We start from the raw sequence: 19406 nt of genomic DNA, 5'->3' as shown, positions 1-19406 counted from the left end.
AATAAAACCCAAAGTTAGTATAAGGAAAGAAATCATAAAGATCAAATGAGAAATAAATGAAATAGAGACTAAAAATATACATACATACATACATACATATATATATATATATATGTATAGAAAAGAGAAATGAAACTAACAGCTGGTTCTTTGAAAAGATAAACAAAATTGATAAATCTTTAGCCAGACTCATCAAGAAAAAAAGAGAGGGTCCAAATCAATAAATCAGTAATGAAAAAGGAGAAGTTACAACCAACACCACAGAAATACACAGGATCCTAAGAGATGACTAAGAACAGCTATACATCAATAAGATGGACAACCTAGCAGAAATGGACAAATTTCTATAAATGTACAATCTCCCAAGAGTGAACCAGGAAGAAATAGAAAATATGAACAGACCAATTACCAGTAATGAAATTAAATCAGTAATAAAAAATACCAACAAAAGTCCAGGACCAGATGACTTCACAGGTGAATTCTACCAAACATCGAAGAGTTAACACTTATCATTCTGAAACTATTCTAAAAAACTGCAGAGGAAGTAATGCTTCTGAACTCATTATACAAGGCCAGCATCACTCTACACCAAAACCAGACAGAGATATCACACACACACAAAAGAAAATTACATGCCAATATCACTGATGAATATAGATGCAAAAATTCCCAATAAAATATTAGCAAACACTACATTAAAAGGATCATACACCATGATCAAGTGGGATTTATCCCAGGAATGCAAGGGTTTTTTCAGTATTTGCAAATCAATCAATGTGATATACCACATTAACAAACTGAAGAATAAAAATCATATGATTTTATCAATAGATGCAGTAAAAACTTTTGATAAAATTCAGCATCCATTTACAAAAAAAACTCTCCACAAAGTGTGTATAGAGGGAACATACTTCAACATAATAAAGGCTATATTTGATAAGCCCAAAGCCAACATCATACTCAACAGTGAAAAGCTGAAAGCATTTCCTCTAAGATCAAGAACAAGACCAGGACGCCCTCTCTCACCACTTCTATTGAACATAGTATTGAAACTCCTAGCCACAACCATCAGACAAGAAAAGAAATGAAAGGAATCCAAGTTGGAAAGGAAGAAGTAAAATGTTGACTGTTTGCAATGACAGAATATTATACACAGAAAATCCTAAAGACACCACCAAAACCCAACTAGGGTTCATCAATGAATTTGGTAAAGTTGCAGGATACAAAATTAATATACAGAAACCTGCTACATTTCTATACACTAACAATAAACTATCGGAAAGAGAAACTAAGGAAACAATCCCATTTACCATTGCTTAAAAAAACAAACAAACCTAGGAATCTAAGGAGACAAAAGACTTGCTCTGAAAACTGTAAGACAATGATGAATAAAACTGAAGATGATACAAACAGATGGAAAGATATACTGTGTTCATGGACTGGAAGAATTAATATTGTTAAAAATGACCATACTACCCAAGGCAATCTACAGATTCAATGCAATCCCTATCAAAATACCAATGGCAACTAGAACAAATAATTTTAAAATTTGTATGGGAGCACAGAAGACCTTGAACAGCCAAAACAATCTTGAGAAAGAACAGAACTGGAGGATCATGCTCCCTGGCTTCAGACTATACTACAAAGCTACAGTAATCAAAAGAGTATGGTACTGGCACAAAAACAGACACATGGATCAATGGAACAGGATAAAAAGCCCAAAACTAAGCCCACACACTTATAGTCAAATACAACAAAGGAGGTAAGAATATACAATGGAGAAAAGACAGTCTCTTCAATAAGTGATGCTGGGAAATCTGGACAGCTACATGTAACAGAATGAAATTAGAACATTCTCTAACACTATATAGAAAAATAAACTCAAAATGGATTAAGATATAATGTAAGACTGGATACTATAAAAATCCTAAAAGAAAACATAGGTAGAACACTCTGACATAAAACACAGCAATATTTTTTTGGATCTGTATCCTTAGGAAAAGCAAAACTAAACAATGGGATCTAATTAAACTTAAAAGCTTTGCACAGCAAGGGAAACCACTGACAAACTGAAAAGGCATTCTACTGAATGGGAGAAAATATTCGTAAATATTTGCAAATGATATGACCGATAATGGGTTAATATCCAAAATATATAAAACAGCTCATACAATGCAATATCAAAAAAATAGCCTAATTAAAAAATGGGCAGAAGACCTGAGTAGACATTTTCCCAAAGAAAACATTCACATGGCCAAGAGGCACATGAAAAGATGCTCAACATTGCTAATCATTAGAGAAATGCAAATCAAAACCACAGTGAGATATCACCTCACACTTGTCAGAATGGCTACTGTCAAAAGACCACAGATAGCAAATATTGGCAAATATGTGGAGAAAGGGAACCTTTGTACACTATTGGTGGGAATGTAAATTGGTACAGTCACAGTGGTAAACAGTATAGAGGTTCCTCAAGAAACTAAAAACAGAACTATTATATGACCCAGCCATTCCACTCATTGAGTATATATCTGAAGAAAATGAAAACACTAATTTGAAAAGGTATATAAGCACACCAATGTTCATGGCAGCATTATTAACCATAGCCAAGATACAGAAGCAACCTAAGCATCCATCAGCAGATGAATGAATAAAGAAGATGTGGTACATGTACACAATGGAATACTACTCAGTCACAAAAAAGAATGAAATAATACCATTTGCAACAACATGGATGGGCCTGGAGGATACTATTCTTAGTGAAATAAGTCAGAGAAAGACAAAAACTATACGTTATCACTTATATGTGGAATCTAAAAAATAAAACTAATGAATATAAGAAAACAAAAAGAGCTTCACAGATTTAGAGAACAAAGTAGTGGTTACCAGTGGGGAGAGAGAACAGGATAGGAGCAAGGCAGGGGAATGGGATTAAGAGGTACAAACTTCTATACATAAAATAAATAAGCTACAACGATATATTCTATAGCACAGGGAATATAATCAATGTTTTATAATAACTCTAAATGGAGTATAAACCATAAAAAATTTGAATCACTATGTTGTACATCTGAAATTAATACAATATTATAAATCAACCATACCACAGTAAAAAAAGAAAAGTGTATATATTATAAGTGTACAGTTCAGCAAATTTGGAGAAACTGACACACTTATGCAAACAGCATGCAGGTCAAGAAATAAACATTACCAGTGTCCCAGAAGCCTTTTGCATGGTCCCTTGGGTCATTATGCTCCCCAAACTCTCCCCTCAACCTCCAGGGTAACCACTATCCTGACATCTAACACAATAGATTAGTTTCACCTGGTTTTATATTTCATATAAAGTGAAATCATATACAGTACAATCTTTGTACTTGGCTTCTTTTGCTCAACATTATCTTGGTGAGAGTCATCCATATTGCTGCAGGTAGTCAGATTGTTTACTCTCATGGTTGTGTAGTAGCCAGTGTATCCACTACGATGTATTTAAACATTAAATGGTTGATGGACAGTTGAGTAGTTTCCAGTTTGGGCCTATTATAAACAGTGCTGATAAGAACATTCTAGTACATGTATTTTGGTGAATACATACATGCAATTTTTGCTGGAACTTCTGTGACTCAGGGTATGAATATGTTCAGGTTTAACAGATTCTGAACAGCTTTCTAAAGTCATTGTTACCGTTTATACTCCCACAACAATGCGTGAGAATTCCAGATGCTCCCAGTCCTTCCGAACACTTGGTTTTTCAGCCTTTTTTATTGTAGACAGTCAAGTGAGTATGGAGTGTGAGCTCCTTGTGCATTTATTGTGCATTTCCATGATGCCTAAGTTGAGTACTTCTTCATTTGTTTATTGGCTACCTGGATATATTCCTTTGTGAAGGGGGTGTTCATATCTTTTGCTCATTTAAAATTGTGTTCTCCATGTTTTTCTTATTAACTCACATCCTTTATTCTGGATAAAAATCTTTTAATGATACATGCATTGTGAATATATTCTCCCATTCTATGGCTTACTTTTCCCCTTTCTTAGTGGTCTTTTAGTGAATAGAAGATGGTTTTTGATATTTATGTAAAGCAATTTAACAACCTTTCTTTTGTGAATAGTACTTTTTGTGTTCTATTTAACACGTTTAAGTTCTTGAAAATATTCTTGAAAATTCTTGAAAATATTCTCTTCCATTATATTCCTGAAGCTGTCTGACTTTTACATTTAGATCTGTAGTCCACCTGCAGATGATTTTGTTGAGGTAGGATTCAAGTTGCATATTTTCCCCATAAGGATAGCCAACTGACCCTGCACCATTTATTAAAAAGTGTCTATGTATGCTTGGCTCCATTTCTGGGTTCTGTCTGTTCTGTTCCATTGGTCTATTTGTCTACCCCTGCCCCAATAGCACACTTAAACTGTTGTAATTGCTAGCTTTATAATAAATCTTAAAATCCAAGAGGAAATTCTCTCACCTAGTCCATCTTTTCCCAGGATATTTTTGGTCCTTTGAATTTCCATATAAATTTGAGAATCAATTTCTTGAGTTTCACCAAAAAAGAAAAAAAATTGGAATTTTTTTTTGCAATTATATTGACTCCATATATCAATCTGGAGAAATTATATCTTTACAATATTGAGTATTCTGCTACAGAAAGATAAAATATCCTTTACTTATTTAGAACTCCTTTAAGTTCCTTCAAAAATATTTTATGATTTTCCATGTAGACATACTGCATATCTTATCCTAGTGTATTAATCAGGGTTCAATTAGAGAAACAGAACAAGTAGGTGATATATGGATTTGTCACAGACAACTGGCTTATGCAATTTCAGGGGCTGGTTAAGCTTAAATTTCATTTTTAGCCACTTCTGCTCTTGAGTCATCACACCCCAAGGAGCATGCTTTTATTCTTTTATTTAAGAGGGGGCTATGATACTTTTGAATGTTAAAGGTCTGTTCTCAATAAAGCAGCCAGTTTTCCCATTGAGTGTAAGTCAGACCATGTCGTTTCTCAGTTTCAAACCCTACAATGGCAACACCTGGAGTAAATACCAAAGTCATTACATTGATCTACAATACGCACAGCATCTGGCCCCTGTTACCTCTCTGACCCCATATTCTCCTATTCTTTGCCTCATTTTCTCTACTCCAGCCACACTGGCCTCCTTGCTTTCCTTGAACACTAGGTATGTTTTTACCCCAGGGCCTTTGCATATTCTGTTCCCTTTGCTTGGAACAGTCTTTACCCCATGACTTATTTCTTATGCCTTTCGATCTATATTCAAATGTTACCTCCTCAGTGAGATCTTCCCTGGCTAAACGCTACAATAGCAGCTACTACCCTGATATTCCCCATTCACTTACCCTGTTTTACTTCTCTTTTCTGCACTTATCACTAACATTCCATTTATTTGACAATTTATTTTATTTATTTATTGCCTGCTCACCCCTCTAAGAAAGCAAGGTCCATAAGGGAAGGGAACTTTTGCCTACTTTGTTCTTTGATATAATCCCCATACCAGAACAGTATCTGATATACTGTTAGTAATTCAATAAATATTGTTAAAACAACAGACACATTTGTAACAACCTAATTATGAGAAGGGATTCTAAAAGTATAGAACTCTGTGGCCAACAGGGGATCAAGAACAGACAGATTTTAGAGGTAAGACAAGACAAAAAGGATAGTTTAGAGTGAAGGAGAACTGGAAATCTGGGGCTTCAGATGTCAGTCCTTGGGCTCTTGAATGGAGCAACCACTAGGAGGGAGAAAAAAGAACAGTGGAAAGCAACTGCTTATCTATGGCACAATTTTATGTAGAATTGATACGTACTAAAGTTAAAGAATAAAAATGGCTGTCCTCTAAGAACTTAACCTTTATTGTCATAGTCAATATTCCAGGACATTTAATTTGTTCATTCAGGAAACATGGAGTATAATCCAGGCACAATGAAGATGCAAAGATCAATATGATGTGGCCCTAACTCAAGGAGTTCATTATCTGGTAAGAGAGACAGAGCCCCCCTCCACCCAATCCAGTAAGCTGTGATGGGGTAATGGCATGTCTATCTACAATAGTGGGTACACAAAGGAGGGTGTGTCTACTTCATCTAGAAATGATACTATTTTAGGTTTGACTGCAGCATGAAAGGATTTTGTAGAAACTACTCCTATGCATTGATCCTGACCCTGCCTCATTAAATTCTGCTGACTCACACACATTGCATCCCACAGCCAGTACCCAAGAAAGACTTCATCTCTATTCACAATTCTAGATCTCTTCACCTCATTTCTGCTCTGCATCTCTCTTCCAGCACCGTTCCTGCATGGCAGTGGCCTCTGACCTCTCGATAAACCACCTATTTTTGGCTCTATGCTCAATCCTTTGGATGTGATGACTGATACAATTTTTTCCAGCTACGAACCTTAACTTTCTTTTTGGATAAGGCTTTGCAGGATCTGTTCCTGATCACTCTGCCTTATTCACTTCTTAGCCCTGCCACACTATTCCCAAATGGAACTATATAGATGGCATTTATTCTAGGCCTGACTGGCTCCCCTTCTTCCTTCTTGGCCAATTACCATCAAACTGAGGCTTATAGAGAAGATCCCAGAAATCCTTATAGGGCACAGTATGAGTGAAAACTTTGCTGCAGCCAACAGGATCAGAACTGCTTTTCTTTTTCTGTCACCTTCCTTTCAGCTCCAATTACTCAAACCACACAGAAGACAGACTTGAAACAATCAATATGAAAGGAGCACAGCTCCTATCCCTGCAGCAAGGCATTATTTTTTGAAAAGCTATTTTAAAAAACCAGAATATACTTTTTGGACTTGCTCATGTTTTTCCACCCAGGTGGTGCCTTTGAAGCTCTAATGAACCTTAATCACATTTTACATAGTATCCTGAACACAGTAAGTGTTCAGCTCAGTAAGTATTTATTATTTACATTGATAAATAAACCCCACTCAGGGGATAATATAAAGCTTTCAGGTATGGAAAGAACAAAGAAAAGATAAGGATGAGTCTAATCCTTCTCAAAAGTGTGGAGATACTGAGGTCTTTTCATGATAATGAAAAATAACATGAAATCTGGGGAGTCAGAGAGATTCTCAGAAGGATACGATAATAACATCCTGGAGCACCATGACTCATATTATATGTTGGACTTTCCCAAGGCAAAGAGAACAAATAGAGCAGGGTACATGAAGTAAGTCATGAATGAGCTGCTTGAATTCACTGAACATTGAATGTAATTCAGCTCTGCCAGATTCTGCCAGAGGACTCATGCGAGGACCCTACTCAGGAAGGAGATGTGGCAGAGTGAGCTGGCCACAGGGATGGATGTTATTTCAGCCATTTACCAGCATTTGGGTTTCTGGCTGCTACTTTAGCCCAGGGTGCAGGCAGAGGAGGCAGATGCTTCCATGCAAGTTCCCAGTGCTGGAAAAGGCACTCTACCATGTGCCCTGAGCAGCTCTGCACATTCCTGCTGAGTACACCCACAGGCAGCTCTCTTTACCCAGACCACTTCTCAGGGCTGTGTTTGCAGGGAGCAACCTTGAGGGATGTGGTAACATCTCCCCTAGTCAAAGAACAGGCCTGTCACTATACAAGTGGTGAATTCCCCAGGCTCAGGTTCCTCTCCTTTAATGGCAGCCCCTTGTGCGTGCAAGCATGATCCATCCTGGGCCCTGCATCAACCTCATGGGATGAGGGGCATGGGAACCAGCACAAATCGAACATGAAGCTCTGACTACTACTTTTTTCATGAATAATATAGTACTTTGTTTCTGACCCAAGAGTCTCGTGTCTTTTGCTAGCAGAAAGGAAGAGGTTAACTAGTTAACTTACAAGTAGTAACTTACACAATTCTTGTTACTCAAACTTCTTGATTTCCCAGATAGGAAAATCCCAGATACTGGGGGTTATTGTGGGAATGCTACCCTCAATTCTGAGAAGTAACAATATGTAAATAACTACCATCCACAATCATTACCACAAGTGCTGGTGAGAAAAGGTCTTAGAATAAAAGATGGTCCTTAGTCGAAGAAGTTTAGCTTCATGCAGAACTTATGACATTGCCCTCATTTTATGCACTTCAGAAGGGGCACTAGGAGAGCTTCCCTTTTGACCTGAAAGATCGGCTTTGCTTCCAGAGTTAAATTATTATGGTCCTTATTAAACTGCATGAGGAATTTAGAAAAAAAAAGAGTGCATTCTTCTGTGTCAGTAATTAATACCTACACAACTATCAGATGGGTTTCAAGTCACCTAGCAGGGTTCTTTGGAAAAGGACATCAGATACGGTGCCCATTTTCCCTCATGAGAACCTTCTCAGAAAAATAAGAATGTTTGTAGAGTATTATTTTAATAGCTTTATTGAATAAACTGGTTTTTTTCAAAGTGCATTATTTGTTAAGTTTTGATGTATGTATATACCTGTGAAATATTCACCACAGTCAAGGTAATGAACATCTCCATCACCCTCCAAAGTTTCCACATGTCCCTTGGTCATCCCTCCTTCCTACCCTTCTGTGCTAACCACCACCTGTAGGCAACCACTCATCTGATTTCTGTCACTACAGATTAGTTAACAATAGATTAATTTTCTAGAATTTTATATAACAGGTATTATATAGTATGTAGTCTTTTTTGTCTTTTTTCACTCAGCATAATTATTTTGATATTCACCTATGTTGTTTCAAGTATTAATTATTTTATTCCATTGTATGGATATACCACAATTTGTTTATCCATTCACCTGTTGATGGATATTTGTGCTATTTCTAGTTTTTGGCTATTACAAAGAAAGCTGTTATGAATATGGTATACAAGTCTTTATACAGAAATATAGTTTCATTTCTCTGAGTAAAAACCTAAGAGCAGAATGACTGGATTGTATAGTAGGCATATGTTGAACTTTTAAAGAAACTGTCAAACTGTTTTCTAAAGTGGTTGTACCATATTACCTTCCCACCAGCAGTATATGCTAACACTTGATTTAGTCAGTCTTTTAAAATTCTAACCATAGGTGTATAGTAGTATTTCATTGTGGTTTTAATTTGCATTTCCCTAATGACTAACAGTGTTAAACATCTTTTCACATGTTTATTTGCCATCCATATATCTTCTTTGGTGAAGTGTCTGTTCAAATCTTTCATTCGTTTTTTGTTGGATTGTTTCTTATTATCAAATTTTAGTGTTATTTATATATTCTGGATACAAGTTCTTTATCAGATACATGACTTGCAGATATTTCCTTCCAGTCTATGGCTTTCTTTTTATTTTCTTAAGATTCTCTTTAGAATAAAATGTTTTTAAGTTTAATGAAGTCCAATTTATCAGTGTTTTCTTTTATGGATTGTGCTTTTATTGTTGTATCTAATAAATCTTTCTTTGAGAAGTTTTACAGTGTTAGATTTTACAGGTAGGGCTATGATCCATTTTGAGGTAATTTCTGAATATAGTGCAAAATGTAGATCAAAGCTCATTTTTGCATATGGATACCCAATTGCTTCAACACTATGTGTTGAAAAGACTCACTGTCCCTTCTCCACTGAACTGCTTTTGCACCTTTATTGAAAAGCAGTTCTCTATATATGCATAGGTTTATTCCTGGATTTTATTCTGTTCTGTTGATATATATGCTTTTCTTTACCCAATACTGAACTGTCTTAATTACTATAGCTTTGTAATGTCTTAAAATTGGGTGGTCCTAGTCCTCCAACTTTATTCTTTATTAAAGTTGTTTTGGCTCTTCTAGGTCCTTCATACTTCTGTACGAATTGTACAACCAGCTTGTCAATTTATAAAAAAGCAAAACAAAACAAAAAGTGGCCAGCTGGAATTGTGACTGTGATTGGGGTTAGTCTATTAGGGAAGACTTAACAATTTTGAGTCTTCCAAACCATGAACACACTATCTCTTTAATTTATTTCTTTAATTTTTCTCAGCAATGCTTTTTGTAGTTTTCAGTGCACAAGTATTTCACATTGTTTGTAGGATTTATCCCTAAATATTTCGCATTTTTAATGATACTGTAAATGTTACTGCTTTTGATTTCACTTTTCAATTGTCTGTTTTTACTATATAAAAATATATGAGTTTTGTACATTGATTTTATATCCTGTAATTTGCTAAACTCATTGATTAGTTTTAATCATTAAAAAAAAACAGATTCATTGAATTTTCTACATAGATGATCAGCTCACCTTAAGGTAAGCCATTTTAGTTCTTCCTATTTAAACTAGGTGGCTTTTATTTCTTTTTGTACTGGCTAAAACCTTTACTGTTGAATAGAAGTAGTGAGAACTGAAATCTTGTTTCTAATCATTATGGGAAAGCATTCAGTCTTTTACCATTAAAAATGGTGTTAGCTATAGGTTTTTTGTAGATGCATTTCATTAAGTTGAGGAAGTTCTTTTCTATTTCTACTTTGTTGAGTCTGGATCAGGAATGGATGTTGAATCTTGTCAAATGCTATTAAGATGGCCATTTGGTTTTCCTTCTTAGTTGGTAAATATGGTAGATTATATTGATTGACCTTTGGCTGTTAAACCAACTTTGCATTCCTAGAATAAGTCTTACGTTGTCATGATGCATTATCCTTTTGATATCTGGTTGTACTAGATTTGTTAAAATTTTGTTTAGAATTTTGAATCTATGTTCATGAACTTATAGCTTTTTTTCTCCTGTAATGTCTTTGTTAGATTTTGATATCAAGGTAATGCTGTCCTCATTAGAATGAGTTAGGAAATGCTTCCCTATTTTCAGTTTTTCAGAAGATCCTGTGTAGAACTGGTAACATTTCTACAACAATACAGGAACAGCCTAGGAGGGTGTCTCTGGGTCAAGGTCTCTCACAAGTATGCAGTCAAGGGGATCAATCATGGCTGCAGTCATCCAAGGCTCAAGTGGGCAGAAATCTACTTCCAATCTTATTCACACTGCTGTTAGCAGGCCTCAGAAGTTCTATTTTCAAGCTCACAGATGTGGCTATTAGTAAGTCTCAGGCCCTTCATGGCTACAGACTGGAAATACCAGTTCTCCGCCATGTGGGCCTCTTTACGGGGCAGCTTACAACATGGACGGTGGCTTCCCTCAGAAAAAGTGAGAGAGATCCAAGGTGGAAGCCATAGTCTTTTTGTAACCTTATCCCAGAAGTGATTAATAAGCAAGTCAGTAAGTCCAGCTCATACTCAAGACAAAGGAATTTAACAAGAGTGTGACTATGAAGAGAAAGGACTTATTGGACATCTTAGAGACTACTTACTGTAGCTTTTCATGACATTACCTTATTGTCCTTCTAATGTTTACAGAATCTTTAATGATAATACCTCTCCCTTCCTTATTTAGGTAATTATTTATTCTCTCCTTCTTTCCTCATCACTTCAGCCAAAAGTTGGTCATTCTTAATGATCTTCATAAAGAGCTTTTAATTTCACTGTTGTCTGTTTTCCATTTTATCAGTTTTCATTCTGATATTTATTATTCCTTTCTTCTGTTTATTTTGGGATTCATTTGGTTTTTGTTTTCTGTTTTGTAAAGTGGGATCTTTATTCTTTATAATATGGAGTTTGGTGCTCTAATTTCCCTTGAAGTACTGCTTTAATGGTATCCAACAAATTTTGATATGGTGTGTTTTCATTTTCATTCAGTTGAAAATACTTGTTTTCCTTTTGATTTCTTCTTTGATCATGGGTTATTTTAAAGTGTTCTTCTTAGTTTTCAAGTATTTCAGAATTTTCCAGAGACCTCTCTGTTACAGATTTCTAATTCAGTTCCACTGTGATAGAGAACATACTCTGTATGATTTGAATCCTTTTAAATTTAAGAAGACCTTTCCTATGGTCCAGAATATGATCTGTCTTGGTAAATGTTCCATGTGTACTTGAAAAGAATGTGATTGTGCTGTTGTTGGGTGTAGGATTATATGAAAGTCGATTAGGTCAAGTTGGTTGATGGTGTTGTTCAAGATCTTCTATTTCTTTACTGATTTTCTCTTGTAGACTACATTTTAAAATGTTATAAAAATGCAGTATCTGTGACTGAACTTGAACATTACTATATTATTTTTATTTTTTAAAATATTTTTTTTACCCTGGCACACACATGTGCATATGTGCACCCATACATGCACACACACATGCAGAGTCACAGTCACAAGTTTAGAGACCACAGAACTAGAATGAAATGAAGCATCTAATTGTGATGCTGTACCTCTGAACAAATTTTATTATTTTGGAAAGCACTTTTGAAACTGGGTTATTTTATCTTTCCTTGTCTGACCTTGTAAGCTACTTAATTGCAAAATGTGTTTTTATTCACAGTGCCTCTTAATATTTTATTCTTTATGCCAAGTCATGCTCCCGCTGCGAGCAAGACAGGCAACAAAATCTTTAATAGAATGAAAGAAATACAGGTGCTTCTACCATAACACTGTTTATAAGTGTTCCTATTTTAACAATATCTATATATCAATGCTTTAAAAACCTTGCTTTCTACAAAATTGTGTATAAAAATAATGTTATGGGAAAAATAGTTTGAAGCCATAACATTTGAAACACATTTAACTTTGTAACCAGAATACTAATAAAAATAGTAATTATCTCAATCAAAATACTAGCACTTGGTAAATGTCCACTTTCCCTTGTATATAGGATCACAGCTGATTTTTACAGCCTTAAATCTGAGAGATGTAGGTCCTCAAGGGCATTTACCTCCAATAGATAACGCTGTCACCCAAATCTGCTCTGGGTCTGTGTTTTCTTCAACAATCATTTTTAAACACAAGGGAAATGTCTTCTCTGCTTCTTCATCTACTCCTGCAGCTTCATCAGACAGCTTCATGGTGAAGGTAGGATACCAGTTCTTGAAGCCATTAAAGCAGCTGCTGCTTGCACTGCCACAGTATTCTTATCTCAACTGTGAGAAAGCTTAGCCTTGAATGTTTTAAACCATTGATTTGCTGGGAGGAAATTATATATGGACCAATGATATTGTTTTCTTATTTGCCAACTGGGTACTAATTTGTATTATAGACATGTGTTTCAGCTGCAAAGATTGTATTCCATAGTTTTCTAACTTTGAAAGGTGTGATTTTTCTAGTCATTTTCTTGGCAGCAGCTACTGTTGGGATTTAAATCTCTTTCCTCCCAGGATCACTGAAAACATATTTACTGAGCACCTACCATTTTCCAGTGTGTTCTAAATGCTGGAGACAGTGGTAAGCATGATAGACAGGGTTGCTGTGTTCCTAGACTCTACATTCTGGTGGGAGATACAGACAATAAACCTATAAATCAATAAGCATGGTAACATCAGAGAGTTACACTTACTATGAACAAAATAAAACAGGGTGCTGGGATATGGAATGAGATGCAGGGGCTGGGTGGCCATTAGGTGGAGACGCTGTCTTAGATAAAATGATCAGGGAAGTCTCCTCTGAAGACATGACATTTGAGCCAAGACCGTAAGAGGAGAAGAAACTAGGCATGGGAAGATCTGGAGAAGATTGTCAAGCAGTGGGAACAGGAAAGGGACAGGAAGTCAAAGGCTTTAAGTTGGGAGCAGGCTTAGTGTATTTGAGGAACAGAATGAAAAGTGTCCAGGGAAGCTCAGGGTATACTCAATGCCTCACTGAGTATACACTGAGTGTAACACCTCACTGCCATGCTGAGGTTGACCCAGCAGATCAAGTCACTGCTGTTTAACAATCCCATGTCCTCCATGCCTCAAATGGCCAGTGGCATCCCAAAATGCCTGCTAGACAGATCTGACTGACTGACCCTCGTCTGAGTGCTGAACCCAGACAATGGAGCACAACACACTTGATCACCACAGTGCTGGAATGGTGTGGGGCCAGACAAGTTTGGCATCTCTGAGGGAGCGGTTGAAGTCTGGTGTACGGTCTATCCAGAAGTCACCTGTGGGCCAGGGGGAGAAGTCTGGAGTAGGGCTTCTCAGGAGGCAGCCTGGGATAGCTGAGGCAGGATGACGGTTCACAAGTGTGGGAGTAGGAGAGACGGGTGGGCCCCGAGGGAAGGCTCGAATAGTAGTGAAGGTAAGATTCTGCAAGTCCCTTCAGAAAAGGTCATCACTGTGTTTCTTTTGTTGGTCCTGGGCGCCACAGGTACATACCTGGGTGAGCCGGTAACTTTCCAACCAGTCAGAATTGTCTAGCAGGACAGTCAGGTAGTGGGGCTGCACTATTTTTGCAGAAAACTTAGCCTACCCAGACTGGCTCCAACTGTGCCACCATAAACTTTCATGTTGCTTTGGAATATTTCTTTACATGCTCTCTGTTTTAAATACAAATACCTCATCTTCTCAGAAGGACTGTACCCTCCTTTATGAGGAGAGACGCTTCACTTCGTTCTTTGGATATCCTTGCAGCAGTTAGCACAGTCCTGGGCCAGGCCTTCCTTCTTCACAAGAGGGCACTGTACCGCAAGGCCAGCACTGCTTCAGGGGGGCTTCTCACACAGCTTCATGCCACGGTAGGACCCAGGCTTGGCTGATACCAGCTAGCAGCTCAGGGAGCCAACATGATACTAACACTCTGGGATTCATGTTTCAGACTATGGAGGATGAGAAACTAGGCATGGGGCTGCTTACCTGTTCTTCCTGCAGCGAACTGTGAAGCCCAGAAAGAAAGCTATCAAAACAAGTCCACAGCTGAGGAAAGTCCAAACAACACCCAAGAGGGCAGGAGATAATGAAGAAACGGTCTTACTGCTGTGGTGGGAAGAGGTCTGAGAACAGAATGAAGAGAAGCTGTCAGGAATGAAGGCTGTTCAACAGATCAAACATGAACTGCCCCCAGGATCTCCAGAGCTGGGACACACATGTCCTGCAGAAGCATTTCCTCCTTGTCCTCCTCCCCCTGCCACTACCACCATCATAATAACAACAACATGTGTATCTGTGCAGCCCTGACAGCTGCTCACTTACAATTGTTGTCCTGCAGAGATCATGAAGGGGTCTCCGATCCAGCTCCTGACCAGGAAAACCATCACACAATTCAGAGCAGTTTATTTCAGGCTCCATGTCATCACATGCCCCTCTTGATATGTGCTTATTCACAGTCTTGGTTACCCGCTGGTAGGTAACCAGCAGATCTTTGACGAAAACACAAGAGCAATCCAAATCTTTTCTTCAGAGGTGCCATTTTGGAGCTGGCTCCAGGCTCAAAATCTGGGATGAACAACTCATTCAGGTGGAAGCAATAGCCTATTTCACTAGGCTCCTTCATCAGACACCCTCCAGGCTCTCCTGGTCCCCTGCTGCCAGTGCATACCACTAAGAGTGGGCATCTTAGTCACCATTAGGTTGTACCAAGCGATGATGCTGGCTTGCCACCAGATGGCAGTCACTGCTCCAAGTACTCTCACACGGGTCCAGAAGGAGAGGAAAGCAATTAAACCTGTTAACAAACAAATGTTATGTATATAACACATACAAATAAACACAAACATACATAAATGCGTAAATGGTTTATTACAGAGGTTTAAAAACCTTTTATACATTTTAACTGTACAGTTATAGTTTTATTATATATGGTTGTATACTTTATAACAGTTTTAAAATATAGTATAGGTTGAAATAAACATATTCTAAAACCTCTTCAATAAACAATACTTTAAAAACAAAACCAAAGCACATCTAACAAACTATAGATATAAAGCTCTACAGTCCCTCTTCAGATCCTTTTTATGACTCAGTACTATAAAAACTTAAGATGTATGAGGCACATCTTCCTTTTTTCCCTACTAGGAACCCCCTGCCTTCCCAAGATCTTTCCATGCAACTCAGGGCTTAAGCTCTATCTGATTCTGGGTGGTGGGGGGCCCAGGTGCCCCATGCTGTCCACGTGCATTGTCTGTTGGTTGGTCCCGAGAGCTCTTGTTCGCTCAGTGAATGGAGGAGCATTCTATGTCCAGTCAGCTGGGGTCACAAAAGACTCCATAGAACAATTTGCCAGGAGTGTTTTGCGTTTGTTTTTAAACTGTTAGACTGCCAGAAGTGGGATAGGCTACTGAGGTAGAAACTGAGGGTTCTAGGGAGTCCCACAGAGTGAGTGAGTGGCCAGAGCATGGTGTTACTTCTCTCAGAAGATGACTGCAATGTGAATACTGTGATCTAAAAAGAAGCTCTACCTTGCAGAACAAAAGTAGAAATGCAGAAAGGCTCAAATTAGCTCTGACGGAAAAGGCAGACATGTCCCTAATTCTTCAAAGCAATCTACCCCTTAACAGAGAAACAGATTTGAAATTTTATCAGGGGGAGTTTAAAAGAGGATGCCGCTTCTGCTTTGTGTTTCTGAAACAGCTTAGCACAGTTTTCTTTTATTGTGGAGGAAAATTGGAAGAGAAAAAAAAATCAATTATTATTATTTCAATAGCCACTGAATATAGGACTTGTGTTTAAGCCAGAACAATAGTGGCAGGTGTAGAATGCCCTCTTTGGATTCTGCACACTTAGACATGAACAATACAGCACCAGGTGCTGCCCATATATTGGCCTCTCATATCTTCCTGAATTATTTACCAGGCTCATTACAATGAAATCTCAAGAGAACTAAAAGCCACTATCTCCTGTCAAGACATTTAAATTCTTGTGCAGTCTGATCAGATTACTGAATGCAAAATTAAATAAATATGAAAACATGACGATCTGCATCCTAGTTTAGTTGAAATTTTAATTGCTGAAAAGACAATTTTTTTTTCCTTTTTTAAAAGTTAGACATTCCCGATTGTGCCTTGTAGCGCAGAACAATACTGCAAGCCACAGGGAGGACTATCCTGTATGATAGATTGAAAGATATGTTTTTCCTATATTAATCATACTGGCAAATAATTACACTGATATTTAAATCATTGTTAAGTCCCTGTTTGTATATCCTTACATCATATAGATGTGTGTGTATGTGTGTATAAAACCTCTTTTTGTTCTCACAATAGTGTCTGTGAGGTAAACAAGACCATTCCTCATTTTCACATAAGGAAACTGAAGAGCAGAGAAGTGAAGAAACCTGCTCCAAATTTTCAGAGGAGGACTCGAATCCAGGGGTTTACACTGCAAGGTCAATGTCCTTCTAGTACACACCCTACATGGGGCAGACACTCTGGACTGACCACTCCCAGGAAGACATCAAATGGCCTGTTAGGTTTCTTCATGTTTAGTTCCCAGAGCTTCACATCTATGAGTTCCCTGGAGTATGACACACAATAGTGTGTGCATACCAGTACTTCTCAACTGGGGCAATAATGTACCTCCAGGGGACATTTGGCAATGTCTGGAGACACTATGATTGTCAAAACTGAGAGAAGGGTGATACTGACGTCTAGTTGGTAGAGGCCAGGGATGCTGTTAAACATCCTACAATTCATAGGATGGTCCAAACAACAAAGACTTACCCAGCCCCAAATGTCAATAATACTAAGGTAGAGAAATCCAGCATAGTGGTCAACACTATGGATCCTAGAAGGGCTAACAACCTTAAGCCCAAATCATCTTTGGGAAATTTTGTGAACATGATGGATTGTCCATCTGAACATCAATTTCTGGGGGATAAATTTCTGAGTACATTCCAAAGGACCCTTGGACAGAGTGAACTCACTGGTATGGAACTTTGAGTGTTATGCCCCACTTTGGTCCAAGGATATCTAGTGTAGGAATTTTATAAACTGATACTAGGCTCCCCCATGGGGCAGATATTCACAGAGATTCACACATAAGGAGCTGGTGAAACAAGGAATGGCTTAGTCATTGAGAGGAGAGAGTTGAATGATTTCAAAAACAGTGTTGAGTGACTGGGAAAGTGGGTGGGAAGTAGTGTGCACAGCGGGTAATGGTGAGGCATCTGACCATAAGATAGATACAGAATCCAAGGCACAAGGAGAAACATCTGCCAGTCTCCTCCAAGAGCAACCTCCCTTCCCTCTCCCACACACAGCCTATAGAGGCAAACGTCTAGTCCACAAGATAGTAGCACACACACGGTCAGACATTGTGGGGCTTCCTTCTCCTTCCCCTTCCCCTTCTCCTTCTTCTTCTTTTTTTTGATGGTGGGGAGGTAATTAGGTTTATTTACATATTTATTTTTGGAGGAGGTACTGGGGATTGAACACGGGATCTCATGCATGCTAAGCATGTGCTCTACCACATGAGCTATACCCTCCCCCTTATCCTATTCTTCTACAAATTAGTTCTGATTGTTGAAAACCTAGTCCTGCAATTACTGTCCTCTAAAAAGTTGTTTCTCAGTTGGTATAACTTCTGCTTCTGTTCATGAAGAATTAAACTACTTTTGGAATTGGCTTCCTGCTGTAAACAACTTGAAAATCAGGCAAAATATCTGAAACAACTCTTTTCAGACACTGGATAATAGATAGTTCAGGACTTTGGAAAGCAAATGAGGTGAACCTACAATTATATATATATATAATGAAATATAAATGAAATATAAATAAATATTCTTTCAATGACTATAATTCATCCCAAGTTACTGCCTGAAAAGTTTCCAGGCCATAGTACAAGGAGGAAAACCCAAAGAGAACCTAGAAATCTTGCTAAGGTAAGGAGAATAGACTAGATTTAAGAACATCAAGGCAAACAGAATTTGTGAAGCAGAGTAATAAAGAAGAGGGAGAGCAAAGAGAGAGAGTGCTTTGGAAATTTGCAGGGGATCCTCTTAGTCTTTTTCTAAGTATTAATCTAGGCATGAGTGAGAAAAACTACTTGAAGTGAAAGAAAGAACCACAGGTAGGCAGTAGCTAAACAATTTCTGGAGTTCATACAGGGCTGTAAATGTGTTCCCATCAGCCAGAGTGGAGAGACCTCATAATATATAGGACATTGGATAGAATCCTCAGAAAAAAATGGAACTAAATTAACCCTAGACTAGAAATTACTCCAGACCTTCTCTAATAACACTTAAAAGTAAGGCTTAAAAGGATCAAATTAGTCTCAAAAAACTCAATTGCATTCCAGGACAAAACCCAATGTTCTTTAAAGGAATATAACAAAATCCAGCATTCAAGAACATAAAATCCAAAATGTCCATCATCCAATAAAAAAATTACCAGGCAAGTAAAGAAGCAAAAAATAAAACCTATTCCATGCAAATGGAAAAGCCAAAAAAGCAGGTGTAGCAGTACTGATTTCAGACAAAATAGACTTTAAAACAAAGGCCATAAAGAAAGATAAGAAGGACATTTTATAATGATTAAAGGAGTGATACGAGATGAGGATATCACACTCGTTAATATATATGCACCCAATATAGGAGCACCTAAGTACATAAAACAATTACTAACAGAGATAAAGGGGGATATTGATGGGAATACAATCATTGTTGGAGATTTTAACACCACATTAACATCACTAGACAGATCTTCCAG

General features: G+C 37.6%; 1 protein-coding gene across 1 annotated transcript in view; it reads right to left on the bottom strand.

Moving 5' to 3' along the window:
• Positions 1 to 19406, bottom strand: part of GPR156 (G protein-coupled receptor 156) — a 101754-nt gene that overhangs the window by 48927 nt on the left and 33421 nt on the right. Inside the window, exons 2-3 of the mRNA XM_064494833.1 lie at positions 14956 to 15427; positions 14620 to 14756 (exon numbers count right to left, since the gene is read on the bottom strand). Coding sequence (XP_064350903.1) covers positions 14620 to 14756; positions 14956 to 15051 — 233 coding nt within the window. The 5' untranslated portion in view covers positions 15052 to 15427. The remainder of the gene's footprint in view (positions 1 to 14619; positions 14757 to 14955; positions 15428 to 19406) is intronic.

The sequence above is a fragment of the Camelus dromedarius genome, chromosome 2, assembly GCF_036321535.1.
Source record: "Camelus dromedarius isolate mCamDro1 chromosome 2, mCamDro1.pat, whole genome shotgun sequence".
NCBI classification, from domain to species: Eukaryota; Metazoa; Chordata; class Mammalia; order Artiodactyla; family Camelidae; genus Camelus; species Camelus dromedarius.
Note: the sequence above shows the minus strand (reverse complement) of the source record. Positions and strands in the feature narration are given on the sequence as shown.